Raw genomic sequence first — 23,007 nt, forward strand, 5'->3', positions numbered from 1 at the left:
GAGAAAGTCTGGGAGGGGGAAAGGAGGGGGAATGGTTTATTTCTCTCTGTTTTAAGACCCAAGGGGTTTGGGTCTTGGGTCCCCCAGGAAAGGGTTTGGGGGACAGGAAGTGTACCAAAAACGCTATATTTTTGGTTGGTGGCAGCGCTATCAGATCTAAGCTAGGAATTAAGCTTAGAAGGGTACATGCAGGTCCCCACTTTCTGGACGCTAAAGTTCAAAGTGGGAATAATACCTTGACACGCCTGTTGGTGGCATCTTATAAATCTAAATTAAAATAATGGTGTGAGTGATCATTTCTGTCAAAAAAATTTAAAATGCCACTTATAGCCATAGCTTTAAGAACTGTGTGCAACCATATAATGCAGCAGGTATATACAATACATTAGTGTAAGAATTAAAGGGTAAATAAACTAGAAATGAGAATATGGAGGTTAGAGAGGATGGAATCCCAACCCCATACAAGCCAATGAGCTATTCATCTTACCGGGGACAAAATTTCATCCCAAGCGAAAAATCCAAATTTCAATTCAGATTGATTAAAACGTGTAGGGAACATCCTAGGATGCATTCGGTTCACGGTAAACAAGCTAGAGCAGGTCATCATCACGACTGTCTCCAAGAGGAGACTGTGGCCCAGCAACTGGCATGTGGTTACAACCGACCTTTTACGCTGCTTCACCGGCATAGAGCAAGACCTGAACATGACCTCTGCTCTCTGACTAGTATTAGCTGAGGGGGGTGGCGAACGAGCAGTCATTTCAAATCACGAAAGCAACTTTTTCCACAAGTGCACTGCATTAGCAGTCCTCTCTGCTGCTACCCACAGCACTGTGGGGAGAGCAGCCCTGCAGCAGTTAGAACTGCCAGCCCCACTTATGCCATAGGGCCTGCTGGGGGCCAAGATTTCTAGCAAGACTCATGGAGCAAGGGGGGGGGTCTACCCTGCCTAAAGGTCACTGCAAGAAAAGAAAGTCCCTTTGTGCATCTACAGAGTATTTTAAAAACCCCAAAAGATATTTCACGTTCAAAAGACTACATTAGAAATCTGAGGTTTTCCCTCACCTGATTTTTTTTTTTTTTGCTGGAAAACTCATGGGAGTACATCACAAGAGACTGATATGGGAGCACTTGAGTAAGGGTGACCAGATGTCCCGATTTTATAGGGACAGTCAAAATATTTGGGGCTCTCTCTTATATAGGCTCCTATTACCACCGCCCCATCCTCTGTCCCGATTTTTCACACTTGCTGTCTGATCACCCTAACTTGAGTGGCTATGACATTTCTAGTTTGTTTTTGTTCACTGTTGTGTAACTCAGACTCCTAGCCAACATCTGGGAGAAAAGTTTTCTTTGTGCAAAGCCTAAATCACCTGCCTCTGCTTTCAGAGAACGATGTCACCCCCACCCCTAAACAAAAACAGGGCAGATAACACCAGGGGTTACTAAAGTAAGAAAAATCAGCTTGAAGTTGTTCACAGCTTTTGTTTGTTTGTTTGTTTTAAACACATTATAAACAAACAAAAATAGACACCCTTCTTTGCCTTGCCGTTCACCTTTAAGGACGCTTTTAAAATTATATTTATATTTTGTTATTTAGAGGATGGGAGGGTTTTAAGAAAGGTCTGGGTAGGGTTGTCAGGATTGACCTGGAGTCTCCCGGAATTGAAGACTCACGTTTAATTAAGATTACATCATGTGATGAAACCTCCAGAAATACATCCAACCAAAACTAGCAACCTTAGACTCTGCGGGGAACCTGAAACCCCAAGGCAGGGATCGGATCCAGAAGCCAGAGGAGAGGGGAAGCACCAAGCATCATAGGACCATCGTGGCATTAGCCATCAGAGCTAGGATATGGAGGTCATTGTGCAACAAGAAAAGCAGCCTGAAACACCCTTGCCCAGCGCTGAGCTAGTGTGTGTTAGCACTGCTCCCTTCACTATAGTGGAGCAACAATGATTCGCACCAGCTGAGGACCTGAACCACAGGGTCTACATGTGCTTGGTAACAGGTAACACAGCACAATCCTGCTATGTACGTAACCTGCCATTACAAATCCTAGAGCACAAATATACCACAGTGGATGCTAGCTCCGTTCCATTTTAAAACAGTCAAATTCAGCAAGTTTCTAAGGTAACAAACACTATTTAAACCACCTCCATAATTTTAAAAAATGCCTGTAAGACAAGATCAGGTCCTAAATGTACCACTTTAATTTTGTGAAGATTGTTTTTTTGCTGTGTTTTCTTAAAACTGCAATAAAGGAAGAGCTCAAGGGTCTAAAACTCTAATAATCTAATAACCCTTGCTAAGTGAACACTGTAACAGATATGCCTGGATGAGATTTTTGTGAATGCCAGACAATTTCCCCTGATCTTTATCAGCAGAGAGGCTGCTAGAGCTTGGGCAGGAAGAAATTACATTTAGTGAAAAAAACCAACAACATCTGGGCTAGATACTGGTCGTCAGGCTAATGGTCCCTTCAGATGTCAGGCTACAAATATTAAAATGAACTCTGAAGGGTTTCTTCTTTTTTGTGAGTGGGCAGGATATGTTCCCACACCAACATATTACACCCCTTCAGGCAGCGGCACAATTATTTCCTCCCAGCAAACCACTCTCAGGAGACACGCAGGTCAGACCCATGGAATCGGTGACATTTTGTCAAAGTAACTGATGAGGACAAGGGACAGTTTTTCAGAATAACTTTTAAAAAAAAAAAAACCATCTCTACACATTACTTGAGCTTTTTCTTTTAACTGTGTTGCCAACTCTCACAACTGTATTGCAAAGCTCACAAAGTTGGGTTTTTTCTTGAAGCCCCCAGCTCGTAGAGTCATGGAACCCTCCACTTCCCATGCATAGATCCATTTTGGACAAAGCAGATACAAAGGGATTGTAGATACAGATTTTAAAGAGGTATTTAGATGCCTAAAGATGCAGAGAGGCACCTCATGGATTTTACAGAGCCCCTAAAGACATATCTGCATCTTCAGGTGCCTAAACACCATCAATAAATCAGGCCCAAAGCCCTCTGCTAGTAGAGTAACCAACACCAGGAGCAGGACAACCCATCTCTGTTCTTTCACATCCATCCCATGGCAGATTCTCCAGAGTCTGTAAGACACATTGCACAGCTGTAACTGGGAATCAGAAGGTGAGAAGGGTTAAGAAATCTCTTGCACTAAGCACTACAACTCTAGAAAAGACTCCTCCCCATCACCTCGACAGTTTCCTGCCTATGAGAGAGTCGGCCTTTCTGTGGCTTCTTTGGCCTTCATCATCTCTTCCCAAGTCCATATGTGGGGTCAAGGCCCACTTTTTGCAGCTCTCACAGCCTTTGGTGTGTCACCAGCCAAAATATTTTTAAAAGAATGGAGACCCATGTTCTACTTTAAAAAAATAAATAAATAAAATATACACCAGCTTTTAATTCCAAAGATAAGTAAAGAACCCAATTTTTGAACATTTGTAATCAGTCTTCTTTGAGTCCAAAATAATTTATACAGAGCTAATTGAACTGAGTTGCTCTTGGACTCCAGCTAGAAATATACCCTTTGATAATGGTATCACCAGAGCTCTGCTCTAGCAGTGATTAGTTTCATTAGTCGAGCTAGTTGGGAATTTTTCAGCAAAACATTTTCTCATCAGGAAATGTGGATTCATTGAAATTAAAACTTTTTATGGATCCACGTCAATTTCAGCTGAACCTTCTTCATGACTGTTTTGCAGGTCCAGGATGAAATTTCTGGTCCAGATTAAAGAGAGACACTTCCCTCAACAGCCAATAGCACAGCGGTTAAGGAAATAACCTAGAACCCGGGTCTCGCACACCCAAGTCCCTACTCTGCCTGATCCAGAGGCGGACCTTCCACATGACCAGATGAACCCCCTGGCTGCTGGCCTGTTGCCTTTTCTTGGAGGAGGTGAGGAGAAGGAAGATTAGTCAGTCTCTCTCTCTCTCGCTTGCTCTTTTTCTCTCTGTGCAAATTGTTTTGAAAGATCTTGGTTCCATTCCAACCTGGAATGAAAGCAGATTCTAAAATCTCAAAATTTTTCACAAGAGGAAATTCTTGTTTTCCAGCCAGTCCTATTCATTAGCTATGCACCATTTCTGACTATGCCTCGCGTTCCTCCTGTACACGTCATCTCATTCTCCCAGGAGGTTTACCTTATTCTATTTAGCACTCATAAAATACATTCTCATTTAAAAGGCTCCAAAAACCCTTCTATCCATTTATTTTTTTCAGAGAAATAAAATGTGCAGCACACGTGCCGACAAGCTGAGTACTGGACCGGAGCAGGGCTTTTGTTAGGGTCTGATCAGAAGTTCATTACAGACTCTCATTGACTTCAGTAAGCTTTGAATCTGGCCCTTAGCAAGACGTGGTCAAAAATAAATGAAATACCTGTCCTTAGCAGGTTACTCTGCAAAGAATACTAGCATGCTGGGAAAATGCTTGATTGCTCATGCCTTTTTTTTTTTTTTAAACAGAGCACAAAAGTTATTCAGTTAGAATGACTGAATCCCAGTACTATGCTGGTCAACATTCACGCAATCATTTCATCTCACATTAGCTGTGGAAGAAAAGATTTTGCTTGAGGACAGTCCATGAAGAGCAATTGCAAGCACAAATGACTATACCGATTGCTGTACTCTAGCAATGAAATGTGTTCATCAAAAGGTCAGTTTTGCTGAGAACAACATATCATCAAATTAAAGAGGGGGGAAAACCACGGGTAACTGAACAGAGCAAAACGCTACTCCCATGGGCAGAGACAGTATTTAACTACCTCAGTGAGACTTTCATTCTGGACTGCAGCCTGCAGTAGGTATGAGCAAAATTATTACACACACACATTTTAATGGTGGGTTTATGAAGTCTGATACTGAAGGAATTGTACAAGAATCAGCTTGGTTAATTCTAAACAAAGGGATTTTTAACGTATTTGCACATCACAAAAAATGTTTGGTCTTAGAATTTATATGCACTGTTTCTATTAGAGGGATGCTCAAATCTCTCTTTACTCCTTTGAAATGACTGTTTGTTAGTGGTTCAGTCCAGAGACTGTGCATCAGGAATAACAGCCTTGCTACTGACTTGCTTTGTGATCTTGGGCAAATCGTGTCTGCTCTGTGCGCCTCAGTTTACCCATCTGTCAGGTCAGAATAATACAGTACTTATTTGCATAGGGTCAGGGGAGCATTGTTCAGTGTTAGTAGTTAGAGCTGTTGAAGTACGCTGGAACCCTCAGAGGAAAGTTATTATGAAAGTGTCAAACGGAGCCATTCTGGCTGATGCACCTCCAGCATCATCCAAACACAGTTTTAGAAACAAACCTGGTTGGGGGCTTGTGCACAGGTCAGAAATCCTTGCCACAAGAGCCACAGGCAATATGAGAACCAAAGAAACACCTGGGATAGTCTCCTCCCATCAGCTTGGTCCGGGGCAGCTTCTATATTAGCCACAGAAGAGCCCTTATGCTTTTCAAACTAGAGGCTATTTATAATTTTACCAAGGTTTGGAAGCGAAAACCGGATCTAGTACGGAGCAGCCCCTTTGGATTGGAAAGTGGAGATGATGTGCCTTAGAGAAGCAGTTTCTAGCCATTCTTCCTAACCCCCTCTCCACATCCAACAGGGATTAGCGGCAAAGAAAACTTCCATCACTCTTCCGTAATGCCCCAGGACACTGAGAACGACCTCATAGAGGTATCTCCTCGGGCCACTCACACCTAGGTTTAACCAGCTCTTTCTCTTTTCCAGCTGGTCCACAGTGCTCCCCACCCCATCTCCCACCAAAATCTGCTCCGACACTGCCCAGTTCTTCCTCCAGCACCAGCGGGCGGGTGGGGAGGCTCGGCTGCTTGCCCCTCTAACTCTATCCTGCCTACAGATCAGAAGTGCACTGAGTCACCTGTCCTATGGAAGGGGCAGGAACCAGGGGGCGTAAAGCATCTGACAAAGGGGATTTAAAACAAAATTCAGACACACTGGCAAGGAAGCCCCATTCCCAGCTTTCTGGAGCTCAAAATGCTATTCATCTGCAAGCTACACAACACTTCCTCCACTAAGCCAACAGCAACAGAGCACAGAAACCTGTAGCTCTTCCAGATATCAGCTACTGGGCCTTGTCATTTCTTACTGGCAATGGTGAATTATTCCACATGTGGTAACTGTCACTTCTGGGGCCTGAGCCGCTTGATCGTTAGAGACCTCACGCCATGAAAGTTCAGAAAGAAACTAAGTGCTTCCACAGCAGATTGTCACAATGAATTAATTAGCCAGGCATTGAGAACCTACAGTGCCGCGACCATGTAGCTACTGCAGCTCGGCAACAAGGCATGGCCCAGACTGAGCCGCGTGAGCATTTATTTAATGCTTCATTCGCTATCAAAGAGAGACCCCTGAACACAGCCGCAAAGCCTCAGAAGCCCTACACGCTACACCACAAATTTTTCCCTAGTACCATTGAGAGGAACTATATCCGTAAGGTCTGCTAATTAGGCAAGAGTTACACGGCTTGTCCTCCATTGGCACTAAAGCGGGGTGGGAAAGAGAGGGAGGCATGAGGACCCCCTTCTCTCAGCCCATACCCCCAGCAGAATGCTGCAGCTAGCACGCCGCAAGCTGCAGGCAGGGGCCAGGGCCGGCTCTACAGTTTTTGTCGCCCCAAGCAGCGCGCCGAATTGCCGCCCTCGGCAGCGGGGGCAGTCCGTGTGCCCTTAGGGTGGCAGGCGTGTTTCCGCAGCGGCGGCAATTCGGCTGCAGCTTCTATGTTTAGCTGAAGCCGCCCCGGACAGCTAAACATAGAAGCTGCCGCCGAATTGCCGCTGCCGCGGAAACACACCTGCCGCCCTAAGGGCACACAGACTGCCCCCCCCCCTGCCCGTGGCAGCAATTCGGCGCGCTGCTTGGGGGCAAAACAAGGGGGATTACCACCCCTTGCAGAATGCCGCCCCAACCAGCTTGGAATGCTGGTGCCTGGAGCCGGCCCTGGCAGGGGCAGTCCCAGGTCAGGGGAGTGGCTAGTGCCCCCCTGAAGGAGGATGCGGGGGATAAGACACTACACTTTCCTGGTGTAGCAAGGGCTGCTGCTAGCAGAGCTCAGAGGGGACAAGTCCCATTCAGCCTTAATCCTTATTCCCGAAGCCGAGCATCCAGGACACCATAACGCTCCCTGATGGCCGTGCAAGGGAAAGTCGTTCCAAACACTTACCTTGGAAGACGGCGGCGTTTTGAATTATGAGGAACTTCAGCTCTAAGCTGGCAGACTGCAGGAGCTGCTCCATGGTCAAACGGGCCGTTGCTTGATACTTCTCCTCCATTTTCCGCGAGCAGCAGGTTGAGCCCTTCGGGACACACACTTGCAGATCTGCCCCTGCATATAGAGGTGAGTGCGTTAGAAGCTGACCTTAGCATATGAAAGAAGAAAGCAGCTCCAGAGTCTCGTACCATCGCAATAATTGCGTCAGGCAGATCCATTCAGTCTCCTGATTTAACTGCAACACTCCGGATTTCGTGCATCCCCTACTGTGCTTCCAAGCAGATGCAGAGCTGAGGGAAGAGGCATTCTAGGCAACATGGATACGGGAGGGGAACCATCCCGACCCCACCATCTGAGGATAGTAGTCACCAAAACCCTGCTTAAAGCACAGGCCCCCATCCTGCTTTGCCCTAGAGACATAGCTAAGCTGTGTTGGGCAAAGTGATGTTAGAGCATCATTCTGCTCACATCTCTATGGCTGTGGGAACACTGGGAGCATGCAGCAGGCGGGAGAGGGCCAGAGATAGGAGAGAACCAGATTGGGGTCGAGGATGTGGGGAAAATAAGGGGCTTGACAGGAAAGAGGAGCAAAGATTTGATGGAGGGGAGTTTGTGACACTGGGGTAATGCATGCCACTGAATATACAATTCACAGCATTACCATATTTGCATATGCTCTCCAGCCTTCCAAACCCACAGCCTTAACTGGAATGGGCTTAGGACAAACCAATTATTTTTCAGTTTTTAATGTTAGCTAAGAGAAGTCTATTCAAATACACAGGGCAGGCTCCAGGCACCAGCTTATCAAGCAGGTGTTTGGGGTGGCCACTCCGGAGGAGGGCGGCACGTTCAGGTATTCGGTGGCAATTCGGCGGAGGGTCCCTCACTCCTGCTTGGAGCGAAGGACCTCCCGCTGAATTGCCATAGATGGCGAACGATTTTTTTTTTTTTGGGGGGGGAGGGCGCTGCTTGGGGAGGCAAAACCCCTGGAGCCGGCCCTGCAAATACAGTGTTTCTCCTACTGTGTGAGCATTACTACAAGCCAAATCCTGTTACCTTCATGGGACCGGCATGAGCTAGGCAAGCAGGATGTGTGTGGCTGGACCCTTACGCCTACATGGAGCACCGTAAGAGTCAGTGGGCTTCACATACCCAACTGCAGGATCAGGGACTATTTGCAGAAGTCTGGGCAGAACTGCACATACAACACAGTCTATGAAAAACAGTACTCACGCACTGGGCAGCCTTGTACTGAAATGTCCGGAGCAGAAAAACATGTAATAGGTTTTCCAAACAATAAGTCATTTTAGCTACCTCACTTTTTAGGTGCCTGATTTTTAGAAAACGCTGAGCTCCTGCTCTCTAGAAATAAGGCCCCTTACGGTATTGCCAACTGAATATTCAGAACACTAGTCCTTGGTGTTGCCAAGTCTCCTGGTTTAATTGTGAGTCTCATGTGATTTGGGCATTCTGGAAAAGCCCCAGCTCCTAGAGGCATGCGATGAGCTGAGATCCTGAACTTTCACATTTAAAAAAAAAATAAACTGAAATAAGTTTGTAGCCCTCATGGTTTCAAATAAAAACTGGAAAACACGAATCCTGATAGCTCAAACACCAAACAGCAAACGGCAAACAAAAATAACCCAATATATTTAAGGGTATTAAATCATTGCGGGGGAGGGAGAGAGGTTAAGTCTCATGATCTTATGACTGCTTGGCAGTGGCAAAACCAAGTCACTTTTGCAGGTCTTGGACTCATTTTTTTTTAATATAAAGTATGTGTGTGTGTGTGTGCGCGCACGTACGTTAATATGTACATGCGCGTGCACACACACACACCTCAACTATGTTCCAACAGCAAATTGTAGGCACACAAGATCAAACAGAATAAACAGCTCATATCAGAATCAAAAGCCTTGATCATAAAAATAATCTAATCCACTGCTGTGGTTTATAATACTGGGTGGATACACAGTACTTAATGGTCCATTAAAAAGCAACTTGAGGTGCAGAGACCCAAATCCAACCACCACTGAAGTCAATGAGAACCCTTGACTTCATCTCCCAGAACTGTCTTACTTATTAATTACTTGTACTGCAGTAGTGTCCAGAGGCTGTCAAGCAAGGATTAGATTCCCATTGTGCTACGCACTTGACAAACACAGTACCAAGATGCAGTCCGTGGCCCAAAAATTGTGCAATCTTAACAAAGTCGTACATAGCAGTTCCACTAGTTTCGCAAGAGTGGTTTCAAGTTTAGTCTGTAGAACATGTTTTTTAAATGGAAATGAAGCAAGTTCTGATTGATTTTGACATTACTCCAGTAAATTATCACTCTGATCTGAGGATTAATCATCCTTAGATTTATTGGGTTCTTCCTTTAATATCTCTACTAAATTCACTTTTCAACTAATCACGAACAAGTGTCAAAAATCACTTTTGAAAAAACATGAACATTAAAGAACAAAATAAATAATGTAAACCTTCATCTTCCACTTTCCTAAGAGGAGATTAAAAAAAAGATTCAAATTGTCAGGGCTCAGGAACAACGAAAATTGAAACATTTTCCCCACTATAAAAGGTGATCTGACACATTTCATTGCCAACGCATGTTTTATGCACAGGGAAAAATTTTTACTAACACAGATATTACATGTTATATTAAAACTGAGGCTGATTAAAGTGGTAAAGTGTATTAATGACATGTAGGATCGATTACTTCATAGAAGCACGGTGACACCGTATGTGCGAAAAACTAACAAAGGCTGTAAAATTGCCTAAATCACTAAAATATTAAGAAATAAAATATTTTAATGAAATATGAAAAGATATACGACTAACACAAGCTGTTACATAAAGGCACTTTTATAAAGGTGGTTTAGAATTAAATCCCAGTCAATCTGCAACCCAAGGTACATAGCACAATATGTTTAACTCTACTGCACAGCTTTCAATGTCCTGCTACTCCAGGGTGCTAGTAAGTGCTCTAATTTCAAACAAAACACAGAGTTGATACCGATACAGAAATATTTCTCAAATCTAGCAGTGAAGAGAATTGTGAGAGGAGAGAGAGAGAGAGAAATGAATGGAAAACAGCAATGTCATCTAGGCACCTCCCTCCCTCACTGTGATCAGCTGAGCTATTTCATATCTCAAATTGGTTTTTTACTTTTAAGCAAATGACACACATGTATCCCACATGAGAGCAAACACAAAAGGGGAAAAGCTGGGAGTTACTTTGAATGGCCCAAAAATTTGTATGGTGGGAGCCAAAAACATTAACTATCCTGGAGGTCAATAAGGGCAGGCCAGAAATTTCAGAGTGAGATGCTGAAGGTTTAGGGCGTTGCTGTTTACAGCCCAAAGGGTGGGGGTACAGTTCAGTGGCCACAGTACAGGACAGAGTCAGGCACTCTCGGGTACTATTCTTGACTGGTACAGTCTTGCTGTGTAACATGGAACAAGTCAACTGGGGGAAGGGGCGTTAGACTCTGAGTCAATGGGAAGTGAGCAGTTAACTGCTTTCTGTGCCATTGAAAACTCTTCTGTCGACTTCCTTATTATCCCCATTTTCTAGGTGAACAAACTGCTTTTCTACTCGCCCCCCCCCCCCAGCTGTTAAGGCTTGTTTGTGAAGAGCTTGGAGAGCCTCTCTTATTTGTATCGCCATTGACCAGGGTTCCATTGAGGGAGGTGCTGTACAAATCATGTGTGCTATGGAAGACCAATGTATTATTGATGTTGCATAAAATGCTCTATATACAAGTCCGGATTGTGACAGATCCGGACCAGTGGCAGACAGGGGTCTGGTAGAGGGCAAATATACTGGTCACTGGATGAGTAGTTTTCTGTTCCCTGAGTGACCAGAGCAGGGGCTGCACTAGAGTAATCAGGAACCTGCTAGAACCAATTCAGGCAGACAGGCTGATTAGATCACCTGCAGCCAATCAAGGCAGGCTAATCAGGGCACCTGGGTTTAAAAAGGAGCTCACTCCAGTCAGGGAGGGGGGAGCCAGAGGAGAGGAAGTGCGTGTGAGGAGCTGGGAGTAAGAGGCACAAGGAGCTAAGAGCGAGAGGGTGTGCTGCTGGAGGACTAAGGAGTACAAGCGTTATCAGACACCAGGAGGAAGATCCTGTGGTGAGGATAAAGAAGGTGTTTGGAGGAGGCCATGGGGAAATAGCCCAGGGAGGTGTAGCTGTCATGCAGCTGTTGCAGGAGGTACTATAGACAGCTGCAATCCACAGGGCCCTGGGCTGGAACCCAGAGTAGAGGGCGGGCCCGGGTTCCCCCCAAACCTCCCAACTCCTGATCAGACCCAGGAGGAGTTGACCCAGACTGTGGGGAAGATCACTGAGGTGAGCAAATCTGCCAATAAGCGCAGGACCCACCAAGGTAGAGGAGGAACTTTGTCACAGGATCAAGAAACGCTCATCCAGCAATGTACTGATGTGAGGGGACAGGGTGACCAGATAGCAACTGTGAAAAACCAGGATGGGGTGAGGGGGACACAATAATCGCCTAGATAAGAAAAAGTCCCAAAAAACAGGACTGTCCCTTTAAAAACCGGACATCTGGTCACCCTTGAGGGGATGAACATCTGGCAACATATGACAAGCGTAAGGTCGACCCAGATATGCATTTAATATATTACTGCATATTCCTGGAGTCCTACATTAGAGGGACTACAAAGTCCCATGGGTCATCCAACCCAACCCTCTACAAATGTGCTACTGCGAGTATTTTATCTAACTCTTAAATATCTCCAGTGATGGCTCCTGACTGGGGAGACAGTTAAGATCATTCCATTGCTTAATGGTCCTTACTGTTCGGATTGTTTTATCTTCCAACCAACATTTTTCCTTTTTTTAGTTTCAGACCACTGCACCTTGTAATGCTATTCTCAGCCACCGCAAATGAGCTCTTCCCTTCGTTATAGATCATCACAATTTCGTTGTGGAGAGAAAAATCTCTAGGAAGTTACCCTGACAGGTTTATTTAAAAACACATTTAGATGTTCAAGTATTGATCTTCTTTTCGTCTTTTTCCATTTCTAACTGGACAATATTAGGCATGCGCACCTGACCCTGCAGAACACTATTCCTGCGGCTAAGGGGCTGCAGGATCTGGCCCCGTAGGTAGATGTGTACAGATGAAGGAATGTTACAGTGCTGTGGCATTTATGCCATCTTGGGGAATAGGAGTGTAAATGCTCCAGTAATTTTGCACACATTCACGGCAAACAGAACTACAGCATTTCTAGAACTGCAGCCATCTCCACTACTACTTTTCCCCACTTTGACACTGGAATTTTAAACTTCATTCTTCAATCAACTGCTACTCAGCACGTCATTCAAATTCTCGCCGAGAGAGAACTGCGGCCATGAAGGAGCGTTTAGTAGATCAGCGGCTACCGCAGCCACATCGTCTCCATGCAGTTGATGTCAAATTCTTACCAAGGGCTTAAGGACCAAATTCTGATCTCGGTCACACCAGAGCATGACCCCAATCCTGCCATCAGAGACAGGCAGATAGCCACTAATTTCAGCAGGGCCCTCCAGGGGCACCAACGTCCATTTGTCCATCCACATCAAATTGCACATGGTGGCCTAGAGTTACAGTAAGCACACTGACGTTACTCCAGGTTTACGCACAGGCTACAAGATGAGCATCTAGCTCTAAAAGTTGAGCAACATCACACTGCAACTGCCTTCACAGATAACAGGTCAAGGAGGGTTCTTTGGACAGAGCTTCAGGGGCACTGCACCAAGTCCTGCTGCTCAGCAATTCCTTCATGGGTCTTGTTTTTACTACCAACACCGCACAAAAGGAGAGCATTCTTCTTCTGAATACTTTAGGGTGACTAGTCAGAGAGACAAACCTGGCTCACACTTTTAACAACTTAGGTTTGGATATTTTTTCCCTTGCCAGTGCAATATTTTATGTTTAATAAAAAGTTATTTAAACCGCATGAGAAAGGGATTCAGCATCTGTCACTGAATATTAATGCTTGACATTGTGAGAAGGGAAATGCAGCTGTTCAGAAAACAGGTCAAGTGCCCATTTACCTGTTTTTTTTTAAAACCTAATTAAAAAGATATAAATTATAAACCAACCTCACTGAACAGGTGATTAAAATCAGAACAGTATGGGTATCACATGGGATATTTATTATCCCTAACTCTCTGCACCATCTCTTCTTTCGCAGGACTGTCTGACGCTGGATTCTTATTCAAGTCTTGCAAAGTTGGGCACACAATTGCCACAACAATATGACAGTGCTATAAAAAGCATTTTAATGAGAGGTTATAAAGAAAACACAAGTAAATTGATTTTATTTTTCTCTACTCAACAGTAGCCCATGCTCATTTTAAATTACACCTTCAAGAACATAGAGTTTGACTTACAGACGTGTGTACACAACATATGTATTTTAATTACACACAGTGTCCTAGAGGCATCAGAAAGTCCCAGAACAACACTATTCAGGATGTTGTTAAAATTAACCCCAGGGGGGAAATGATTTCACTATAAAATCATTGCCTTAGGAGGTTACCAAATTCTAGGGTTCTCCTCCTGTTCTTTACTATCTAGAGAGCAACTTGCAGGCCTGAAATAATTAAGAACAGAAACTCAATTCTCCAGTAAACTAACATCTTAAACGATTGTGCTAGGCTAAATGGAAAAGCAGCCTGGATGAAAGCATCATTAGTCCTACTCAGATTTAAAAAAAAAAAAAAAGACACAAGGTACAAAGCAAGCATCCCCTTGAGCGATGGTGCGGGAGGCCAACAGGAAATGTTTGTTTAAAGCTGTTCCCCGGCTCTGTTCCAGTGCCCACAAACCCAGGCTTTCCACTCAGTGCGCCACTTTTAATACCTTACTCCAGGAAGCCAGGTGTTAATCTCCTCTGAGTTCCTCTGTGCTTGCCTCTCTCAAAGGGAAGGACCTAGGAGCACTGGAAACTGAATTCCATGAAGGGAGGGGAAGACAATGTAATCACTCATGAATATTTCTAGCCAGACAGATATTCCTCAGCCTTTACATGGAACAAGACAGAGACTCTCCCACTCCCTCACTCTTGGAAGGGTGGAATCAGCACCTTCCCATCCCACTTCACAGCATACTGAGGAGGAAAGGGAAGTTGAGCAAAAATCCCACTCTTATGGCCCTAAAACCACCAGAGGAATGGGAGGGGGCCCAGTGCGACTCCATCCCCTTCCCACAGAGCTCACCGAAGGTCTCCCAAACATCCGAGCTCTGTTGCTTTAGGGGGATGCCTAAGAAGGGCGCCTCCATGGGACAACCATTGTTAAAGCTACAAGAGAACACCCAATGGAGTTACTGCTGACTCCATCACAAGGGACTTGATCGAGAGGTCAGGGGCTGGCCAAGGCCCACTAGGGGATGCAATGGCAGCATGGCTTGTGCCAGGATGGTCAAGGCAAAGAGTTCCCAAGAAAGAGGACCCATTCCCCTGCACAATTTTGAGAAGCTGTGCCCCTGAGATACATATGGCTGAAAGTTCCCCCCCCCCCCCCTTCCACTGAGCACCCACCAAGGGTTGATAACTAGGAAAGTTCACAAGCTGCACCAGAACTGGGATAAGATCTGGGCCATTACATTTTTAGGAAGCCACATTCTGTTTTCTAACTAACAGGCTTAACCTCCCACATCTTGTGTCTGTGCTAAGATTGCCAGCAGCACTCAAGGAAAGACAAGATTCCCAAGCAAATTTCACAGGAGTCAGAAAAGGTTATTTCTACAGGAGGGAGGAAGCAGACCTCTCTTCGCCTGGAAAGATCAAATGAGTTCTGTGGTTTTGCAGAAAGTGAGTCTAAACCAGGGGCGGCTCCAGGCACCAGCACACCAAGGGGTGCCTGGGATGGCAAGCCACGGGGGGCAGTCTGCCGGTCGCAGTGAGGGTGGTAGTCAGGCTGCCTTCGGCGGTTTGCCTGCGGGAGGTCCGCCGGTAATTCGGCACGGGTACGCTGAAGGCGCACGACTGGCTGACCTCCCGCAGGCACGCTGCCGAAGGCAGCCTGACTGCTGTGCTTGGGGCAGCAAAATACATAAAGCCATCCCTGGTCTAAACACTCAGACCCAAATGGGTGAAACATGCAGATTCAGCCATTTACGTCATTTATTAAGCAGGCACAGCTCCTGTGGGTGGCTACAGGATGATGTTCTAATATGGCATTAGTTACCAAAGGCAAAGCTTTCTAACCTGGGGACCCACAGCTAAAGACATATTTAGGCACCTATATAAAAATGGTTTGACTTAGGCACCCACAAATCCCAGTGATTTAACTAGGAGCTATGGGTGCTTAGCACTTTGAAAAAAAAAAATCAGACCACTTCTATTTAGGTGCCTGCATATAGCTTTAGGAGTCTAACTTCAGACACCCACGTTGGTAAACTTTGGCATAAGTTTCCAATCTACCAACCTATCCACAAACTGACCTGAAAGGTTAAAAAAAAAAACCAAAAAAAAAAACACAACACCTGCAAAAAACAAAATCCAAGTAGCTACTGGAAGAGAGAGAGATAAATCGACACAAAAATGACAAAGGAAGAGAGAAATAAAGATAGTAGAAGAAAATACAGGACAGACAATTAATTTACTTATTACTGTTTTATGTAGTGATGTAAGTTATCCCAGCACAGAATTCCACATCAGCTCATGCTTTTGCATTCAATGTTTGTTTCAAAAAGATCTTTTAAAATATCTGTACATCAGAGAAAAACTCATTTGGCATCTTAAGATCTTCCTGAAGAGGCCCCAGTGTTCAATGTTTACCCCTCACTCCCCAATACGTAAAAAGAATTTCTTCTCTAAATCAAATCTAAATTCTAGCATAAATTACTCCATGCTGCTCCCTTGAGTAATAAACTCTCTTTGATGGTAGCTAGGTCAGGAGGTCTCTAAGTGCTATCAGATATGCCATCACATGCTCTGGTGTCACAGAAAACATAATGCCATTCGGAAGCTCAGTCCACCTTTCTGCTCTCTAATGGATTCCTTCAATTAATATTGCTTCTGTTTCCTGAGACGTATTAAAGTTACAATGGGTAACTTACTTACATTTCCCGAGTGTGATCCTGGAACCAGAGCTACGTGCATGGATACCTGTACCTTCAAGGCACTTCACCAAAGTGACAATGGATCCAGAGACCCCAGGTCTGTAACACTAAGTACCCTGAAGTACTAACACCACACTATTTCTTCTGTCTGCCATGAGATACAACTGCTCATAAAGCAAAGCGAAGTTCCTAGAAATCATTGTGTCTGGTTTGCTTTAAAAATGTGTTTTAGGTAAGTTATTTAAATACTCAATTTCTCTAAGTTGATATAAAATGTAAATTGACAGTTTCTGGTACCTGTGACAGGGAATTTCAGAACTTGTGTTGTTGGTTTTTTTTAATTGACAGATGTACGAAGGGGAAAAAAGCAATAAACAGAAGGCTAGAAAATACTACTTGAGTGATGTTTCTCCTATTACAGAGATTTATGCAGCTGGCATTAGAAGCAGAGGATGCTCTGAAGTGTCATTACTCTTACAGAGGCATCCAATATGGGTCAGATCCAAAGTCTAAGCAAATAGTCATTACTTGAATTATGATCCAGTTTCTGTACTTTGGCATACAGAAAATCCATTTTACAGCTGATAAATTGTAACTTTGTGATTGTAAGAAGTGGGCAGTGTTTCAGGTAAACACCCACTCTGTTAGCAGTTACTGGTACAGCTAGTAAAGAGTTAAGAAGATTCTGCAGACTCGCCAAGGTAAATGGCTTCTAACTCCGCCTGAAAATAAGGGAGGTGGAAGGGGCTCTTAGGGGAAAGAGGATCTAGTGTCAGGGCTGAGCAGTCTGCAGTGAGGAACTCTAGGAGCAGCCAAGCCTCAGGAGCATGGAAGACCTGAACTTACTTTATTGATTGATTTCATCATTAATAAATTCAACCTCCAGAAAGGGGGCAAGTTTAGACTCTATAAGTATGTAAACTGTGTTTGCAGAGCAGGCGGGGGAGAATGCCTGCTCACCAAGCAGTATATATAGGAAGAACTTTATGAACCAATTTTGCATCCGTGTCTGTGGCTTAAGGCTTCAAAGTCATGGCTACCGGTATATGAAAGCCAACTTGTCCAGGGAAAGTTCATCCTGCTGCAGAAGAACAAAATACAAACCAGTTCTGCAATGGGAAGTGAGGGAACTGCAGGGGATAGTAAACATCCATCTCCTGGCATTCAACCATTCCTGAGACTGGGTTTGGTCCTTTTCTCTTCCCACACCACTAGGGTCACAAAGCTGATTGGAATCCCATGCAACACAACACCCCAGTGGAAGGAGGGCCAGATGGGAGTCCTCTCTCATCTCCTGCTAGAAAGGGGAGGTTTCTTCAGGCTGCTGAAAGCTCCCCCAAGAGATCTGCTGCAATGAGTTTTCCTTTGGGGAAGCCCCTATGCAGTTGCCAGATTTTTATAGCACCAGGCAGTAATCTTCGGGGCCACATAACTTATCTCCCTGACGGAGACCATTTGGAGCTACAACTTATCACTCCCTTCAACATTTCTTTCCTGGCTGACTGGTCTTTTGCTTGCCAAGGGGCGGAGGGGGGGAGGAATAAATCCGCCCACTGCATGACAATGTCAGGGTTGGACAGTGTGGGAGGGAAGAGGGAACCCTCAGCCACTCCCCATCAAGTCCCAAGCATCTGATTGGTTTGAGACCGCAGCCTAACACCTAAGAGCCAAATTCCACAAACGAAACTCCCATTGACATCAAACGCAAACTTTGGGGTAGAGTTTTCCTCTTTAACAGACTTTGTTTCTCTGCCCAGTCTCAGCTGCTGCAGCCTGTTCTATGTTATCTGTATACCCACCACATGTTTGTTATCTCTATAAACTCACTTTAGCACACTTCAGAGAGTTCCTTGGATGTGCAAAGCCCTGCCTGTCAGCCAGATTACACTTACTGATGCAGATAATTCACTTTAAGTACTTGGAGGAAAGTGACATTCAAACAAATATGGTTTCTGACTAGAAAATATAAAAAGAGGTCCTAAATGTATTTATAGTCATGCATGGCATATAAACACACTCCCTCAAAAGGTGCAACTGCATGAAAAAGCTAGGGGGGCAGGCAGCTGTTCTGAAGGGAACATAACTGGACAGCACAAAAATCTGGGAAAGGGGGAAGTAGGAGAGGGGGACAGGAGAGAAAACATGTCCTGACCCCACCAGTATTTGGGTGTATGTTCTCTCCAACGACTATCACTCATTTAAAACATTGCTGAAAAATGACAAAGTTCTGTCTAGCTAAGGACTCAGAACTCACAGAGGTTAAGACCAATATTCTGAAGTCTCAAACTAGACACATACGTATTCTTCTCCACTTCCTGTCCCAAATGCTTGAAGTATTCTGCATCTCAGAGATGGATGAAGCCATTCTTGTATCTATAGTATGGCCAGTGCCATGAGACTCTCAATGAAAGGTGCTATATAAACATAAGACAGCATTTTTACTTGTGACCACTGCTTATCATGCTGCTCATGATCACCCCATTGTTCCTTTGCCCTCCCCTAGCTGATAACTGTTTGCACCTGGAGTCTCTTGTCTTTTATGCTTAGATTATAAACTCTTCAGGGCAAGGACTGTCTCTTTGCCGTACGTTTGTATGCGGCCTAGCACAAGAGCGCTACTGTAATACAATAATATTTTAGCTCCAGTATTTTATGGTCCACTATTATACGGTTCCCCAAAGCACAGGCAGCAAACCTTATGGGCGGATAGGTAGAGAGCTAGACTGGTTTTGAGAGAGAAAGTGGGACTTTAAAGAGTGTGAATTTCAGTTTTTTTCCCCCCATGTACATATTTTTTAAAAGGTAAAAAAATATTGGAGAGAGACTTCTCACAGTGCAAGAGTTGAGAGGAAGAGTAACATGCCCTCTGCAGCCATTATCTGTAACTAACACCCAGGCAATTTTGCAAATGTACAGTGTACCCTGTGGGTTGTAACAGCTCTTTCGTATGTATAAACGTCTATCACATACTAATACAACATGTTCAGACAAAGGCATGCTACAGCCCTTCTACTTTAGGCCAGCACTGATCCGATTGTGTAGATCTGTATGTAAGCACTAAAATGCATCTGTAGCTCCTTGTGTGCAGTTTCACATGCAGTTTCACATGCAGTTTCACATGCTTCACATCCTTGTGTGCAGTTTCACATGCCCTTGCCGGCCTGGCCTGCAAACTGCACAGCAAGAGTCCATAGGAAGTGCTTTGAGAAGGAGTTCCCCATGCATTCATAGTAGCCACCTCGAAGACGTAAAAGTTCTGGGTTTAGGCCCCTCTTGTGGGTGCCTCTAACTTTAAGGGCCCACTGACCTCAGAGGGACAATTCACACCTTCAATGTCAGGCATGTACGTAAGCATGTCACTGAACTGGGGCCTGAATCCTGATGCTAACTGAAGCCAGCAGCGAAACTCTTACTGCTTTCAACAAGCCCCAGATCAAGAGGCCCCCTTCTCCATTAGCTCTTCTTATCCATTTGAAGTATCAGAAATCATTAGGTCACATTATAACCTGACCATTTGCTAAGTCTCATTTTTCAAAACTGAGCTCTGCCTACAGCTTAAAGAAGGGACGACAGGGCTAATCTTACTGATGCTTTGCAGATAACGATTTCCTCTCCCGTACTGACCGTATGTCCCAAGCTGCCACCTAGCAAACATTCTGATAGACAAAGCATGACGACAGGTTCCATACCCCTGGAGATGTGACTGGGTACTGCTAAGATACAGGGTGCCCCAGGGCACCACAAGGAAACCAGACCTTGTGACTTAAGTGTTCTGTTCACTCGTGTTGGAGCCCAGTGTCGCTTTCTGGTTGCAGTGAGTTACTCTGCCAGGGGACTAATTTCACACCTGGTTTTTATGCTGTTCAGTGTTTGTATAAAGGACATCAAACAGATTTGGGTAAAGAAGAGATGAATAGCCATCCTTAGCAGTTAATCCAAATCTTCCCTAAATAAAAGAGCTTTTAAAAAAAAAAAGCTCATCACTAATTCCGTTTTATGACAATTATTGAAAGTCTCTCTTTTGACCCAGTTCAGCATAATTAGCAATGCATTTTTAGTGCGCTGTTGCATATGAACCGTAAGAGCCAAGTGGTCCCTGCTGTTTAAAAACTAGCATGCAACTGCTGCTCTGGTTTTCTGCTATTAAATAACAGCAACAAACTATACACTAGTTATTCCATTTGAAGTTACACAAGAGAATTCATTACACCTTGGCTGGGATATAATTTTGCATGATCACTGAACTCGGAAATACTGATGAACCCTTTCTGCAGGGTTTCCTTCTTTTTCTCCTCTTCCTGTCCGTTACCAACACACTTGACACTGGCTTTTCCTCCGGTGCTTGTCAAAAACGGATGTTGTATAAATTGTAGGTACAGTGAAGGAAGCTTTTCAAGAGTCTGTTTTTCCCCGCGGAGTTTGTGAACCGCAGCGGGGGAATCAAAGCGATCTCTTCTCCATCCCAATACGCTGCTCCGCACAGGAAGGGATGTCGCAGGAGAGGCAGGACACTGCAGAAAGCCGCAGACAATGAACGCAATTGTTCCCCGTCACGGCCCGGTAAGAACGCGGGGAGCTGGGTGTCCCCGTTTTCTGGAAGTGTCAGAGATCGGCTGTTGGAGGCGCATTCACGCTACAAAAGCGGCGGCGGCGGCCCACGTGAAGTGAACTGGCAATTCCTCAGCTCCGGCTTCTCGTGTACTTGTACCCGAGACATTCCCAGAGCGGGACGCCCGTTTTCCGCTCCCCGCGCGCTCTAGTCAGCCCCAAAACTGGAAAGCAAAAGCTCGGCTGGCAAACGGCCTGGAGACCCCGGTGCCACCGAAGTGTCTGAGCCGCTCAGGGAGACCGGGAGGGAGTGAGCGTGGCAGGTTCCCCACACTGAAGCCGGGGCTGGAGGGCTGCAAGGGGCCGGGGGAGCTCGGGGCACGCTGCGCCGCTCCGGGTCAGGTCCGTCCCCAGGTCGCTCTTCCAGCGGGAGCGCTCCGCCTGCCCGAGCCGCCGGCGCGGTGTGACTCCGGGGTAAGCAGCTAGCCAGGGCAGGGGCACCGGGCTGCGGTGCGGGGCTGAGCGCACGCGGGGAAACCCTTCTCCTTCCGCCTCCCCCCGCACCGAACTCACTCCCGCCGCGACGCGACGCGTTTTCTCCGAGCAGCCCAGCGCCGGCCGGGACCAGCAGCGCCTTTGCCACCGCCCGAGCGGGAGCGGGAGCGGGACCGGTCCCCGCACAGGGACAGCGGCCGGAGAGCCACGCACCCGGCCCGAGAGCCAACCCCGAGCCCCCAGCTCCAGGAACCCAAAGCGTCTGCCCCCAGTCGGAGAGCCCTGAGCCGAGCCGGGAACGCTGCGAGCCCGCGGGAGGGGATCGGAGACTTCCACCAACTTTCCCAGCAGCCGGGGAAGCGCCCGCAGGCCCGAGGGGACGTGGATGGCCAGGCCGCTCCCCGAGCTCTCCCGGGCCGCTACCGCCGCCCCCCTGGGGCCGCTTCTCTCCTTCCACAGCCCCCCGCGGGGCGAACCAGGCACCCGCCTGCCCCCGTCGGGGCTCGCTGGCTGCAGCCGCCTCTGGGGGCTCCGGGGCCGCTCGCACCTGTCACCCCCCCACCCCCGGCTGGCCCCGGCTCACCTGTCACCGGGCTCTCGGGCACCCCCTTGGCTCCCGGCTGCAGCAGCTGGAAGGCGGCGCGGACGCGCTGGCAGGTGGCGTCGGGCTGGCCCCAGCCCCGCAGGCAGAGCGCGGCCAGCAGGGCGAGGCGCAGGGCGCCCCCGGCCATCCTCTCTACAGCCGCCCGCGGGCGCTCATCGCCGCCCGGGCCCAGCTCCTCCCCGCCAGCGCTCGGCGGCTGCCCCGCTCCCCCGGCTGGCGCAGGCAGGCGGCCCGGTCCCGGGCGCTCCCAGCCGGGCTGCCCCGCTCTGATTGGCCCGGCCGGCTGGCGCCGCCACTGGCTCCCGGCAAACTTTTCCCGGCCCGCCCCCTCCGCCAAGCTCATTGGCCGCTGCGCCGGGGACTTCGCCAGCTCGCAGCCGCCCTGGCCCCGGCACCACCCCCAGGGCTCCCGGCTCGCTCCGAGCCCCTACGGGCAGCGCAGCCCCGGCCAGGTGCAGGCGGGGCCGGGGCGTGGGGGCTGGACCTGGGGGTACGACCTGCCTCCCCTTCTCAGCCCCTGCCTGCCGCGGCCAGGAGCCGCAGCGGGTTCCTGCAGCCCAGCGGGACGGGGAACGGCAGAGACCTTGCCCCGTCCCCCGCCCTCCGCTCCTTTTGCGATAAAAACTCCGCGGCCGGGCTAGAGGAGAGGCGGTGGGGGGAGGTGCTTGCAGCCGGGGGGATCTGCGTTTGGAAAGATGGAGTCGGGGCAGGGGGCAGGGAGAAGGCCTGAAATCTGTACTCTAAAAATCCCCGGGACCCCAGCCAGCGTCTCGCCTTCGCTCAGCTCCGCGACGGCCGGGAAAACCGAGCCCCGTCGTATGGACAGAACCCGGTACAACTGACCCCAGGGGAGCAAAAAAGCAGCGCCGATCACCTTGTTTCCAGCCAGGCAGGGCTGGCCAGGGGCGTGGGCAAGTGGGGCAATTTGCCCCAGGCCCCACAGGGTCCCCCCCCAAAGAATATAGTATTCTATAGTATTGCTGCTTTTTTTTTTATGGAAAGTGCCC

The 23,007-nt window shown here is 47.1% G+C and overlaps 1 protein-coding gene across 1 annotated transcript in view; it reads right to left on the reverse strand.

Annotated features, from left to right (window-relative positions):
• Positions 1 to 22,127, reverse strand: part of GPC3 (glypican 3) — a 270,979-nt gene extending 248,852 nt beyond the window's left edge. The window contains exons 1-2 of the mRNA XM_050964411.1: positions 21,980 to 22,127; positions 7,224 to 7,385 (exon numbers count right to left, since the gene is read on the reverse strand). Of these exons, the coding sequence (XP_050820368.1) occupies positions 7,224 to 7,385; positions 21,980 to 22,127 (310 nt within the window). The remainder of the gene's footprint in view (positions 1 to 7,223; positions 7,386 to 21,979) is intronic.
• Positions 22,128 to 23,007: the final 880 nt, after the last annotated feature.

Source organism: Gopherus flavomarginatus, chromosome 8 (genome assembly GCF_025201925.1).
Source record: "Gopherus flavomarginatus isolate rGopFla2 chromosome 8, rGopFla2.mat.asm, whole genome shotgun sequence".
Taxonomy (NCBI): Eukaryota; Metazoa; Chordata; order Testudines; family Testudinidae; genus Gopherus; species Gopherus flavomarginatus.